This window comes from Anneissia japonica, unplaced genomic scaffold, assembly GCF_011630105.1.
Source record: "Anneissia japonica isolate Jap-2015-1 unplaced genomic scaffold, ASM1163010v1 scaffold3798_len331662_cov138, whole genome shotgun sequence".
NCBI classification, from domain to species: Eukaryota; Metazoa; Echinodermata; class Crinoidea; order Comatulida; family Comatulidae; genus Anneissia; species Anneissia japonica.
The window spans coordinates 83,974-86,223 of NW_022746449.1; the positions used below are offsets into that span (position 1 = coordinate 83,974).

At 42.6% G+C, this 2,250-nt stretch overlaps 1 protein-coding gene across 1 annotated transcript in view; it reads left to right on the forward strand.

Moving 5' to 3' along the window:
- Window positions 1-357, forward strand: part of LOC117120216 (NXPE family member 3-like) — a 15,192-nt gene extending 14,835 nt beyond the window's left edge. Inside the window, exon 5 of the mRNA XM_033265230.1 lies at window positions 136-357. Coding sequence (XP_033121121.1) covers window positions 136-357 — 222 coding nt within the window. The remainder of the gene's footprint in view (window positions 1-135) is intronic.
- Window positions 358-2,250: the final 1,893 nt, after the last annotated feature.

The following is a 2,250-nucleotide window of genomic DNA, read 5'->3' on the forward strand; positions in this document are numbered from 1 at the left end:
CGTCGGGGCCATTAGCCCCTCTGTCGGGCAGGTCCTGGCGCCACCACTGGGAAGTAACCCAGTGAGTTATGAAACGTTGGCGGCGCTGTTTCAAACTAATCCTCATAAAATGGTTTATGTGTATTATATGTGCAGGCTGTTATGCTGTTACATTGGCGAGACAGGCCGACATTCTTCGACACGCCTGCGCGAGCACCTAAAATGGTGGATGAGAAATCACATTTGAAAAGCTCCCGTCATTGCAAACAACTAGCCAATGAGGACTGTTTTACCATATTGGACTCCGCCTCAACAACTCAACTTCTCAAAATTAAATTTCCTTATACAAATGATTGCCTTTGTGCAATACTATGTTAACTAATGATGGTGGAGGTACTGCCGAATCATGTCTTGTTTGGGCCGTTAAGGCCAACACTATACGTAATTAAATATAGGCTTCGTCTATGATGACGATAAGAACTGTTCTTTTGAAAATTAGTATCAGTAAGTATATTTGCAAATGAAGTAGTTATTAATGCTTCAAGAAAGGCATTAACATCATGGTCAAGACTCATTTGAAATTATGACTAGCGTTACAAATGGTAGGCCTATGATAAAAAAAATAATCTAACACGACTACCGTATTTATGGATTCCTAAAGCTATAGAATTTTGGACTACTCTCTCGTTTGAATAATTTATTTATTTATTTATTTTTATTAGTTATGGGTATACATTTGGGTTATGGGTATAAATTTTAGTATGGATGCGTCACACACACAGGGCCATGCTTGGATTGGTCTTGCACAGTGTGTGGGCCTTCTGTGGGCTTATAGCCTCTCCACCCCAGCCAACCTACACCTTCCCGTGGTGGCCCTGATAACCCAAGCCGTGAGGCTTGGGGACTAAGCTGCTCTCCCACCTAGGTTTATTTCACCTAAGAGTCGTACGATTTCTACAAGTTAAAACTCGTGATCTTTGGAAAGGACCTATACGAGCTTATTACGTGTTAGCTAGGAGTGAGGTACGACTTTATGGAGTTGGTTACGAGTTATGTACGAATTATGCCGAGCAGAGCACCGAGTTAACTACGAGATTATTAAGAGCGTAACAAGTTTGTACCGAATTAGATACGAGTTAGGTACGAGCCAACTCGGTGCGCTCGTACTTACTCGTACTGGTTTCGGGGTGCTCGCATCAAACTCGTAGATGACAAAACCGCCGACGAGTATCCAGAGTAGTGTACGAGCTTGGTACGAGTACTCTACGAGCTACCTATGAGTTCTTCGAGTTTACTACGAGTTATCTACTCGTGGCGATAATTTTGAACATGTTCAAAATTAGCGCCACGAGTTCAGAGCTGCTACGAGTAGGTAAGAGTCCTCTCCGAGCTTTCCGAATCGTCCTACGAGTTTTTGCCGAGTTTGCCGAGTTAGCAACTCGGCATTCTCTTGTAACTCGTATACTGAAAAAAAAACCTAGTGGGAGAGGGGCAAGTAGGCTCTGGCAAAACATAGGAGCAGTTATCATCATCACTGGGCAACAGCAGTGCGCTTCAACTCTCTCTGAGGGGCCACCTTTTCGCATCTCAGCTGTCGCGTTAAACGCTCCGTTGGAATCGATGTGTGAAGGTCCTGAGATGTACAGTAGTTCTAGGCATGCTACTGTACTTAAAACTTTGCCTAGGCGCTGACAGCTGTCAGTAAAAACAACTATGAATGTCGAACCAAGAAATCCAATGGTGAATCGGGTGTCCAGCTGTTCTGGATCTACCGTTATCCGGCAAGGATCGCATGTTAGTGGACAGGTGCGTCCGGGTCGCGTATTTTTTTTCTGCAGTACACATAAGCAAATATATGTTTCTTTTAGCCAATCAGAATGTAGGAAGCCTAAAATGACGTCAGATAACTATTGAATAATTAATCAGCAGTGAGACTGCTTCCTTTGCTGCTAACAATGGCTAAACATTCCTCTCGCGTGTTTACAAGGGAGCTCTGAGTCATAAAATGACAAGGGTGGGTTATTGAAATTATTAACAGCATGGTTTCCTACTACATAGGGTGGGTTATTTATTAAAAGCAATCAGTTAGGCCTAACGAGGGAATAGGCTGCGTTATTAAATTTAAACAAGAGCTCTGGCTTATTAACTACAGTGTGGGATATTAAAAGCAATCATTTATGCCTTACTTGGCAACTATAGGCTCAGCACTGGTTACCAAAGATTGTTTTACATACGCTATGATAGACCTACGTCATAATCATTATCATATTG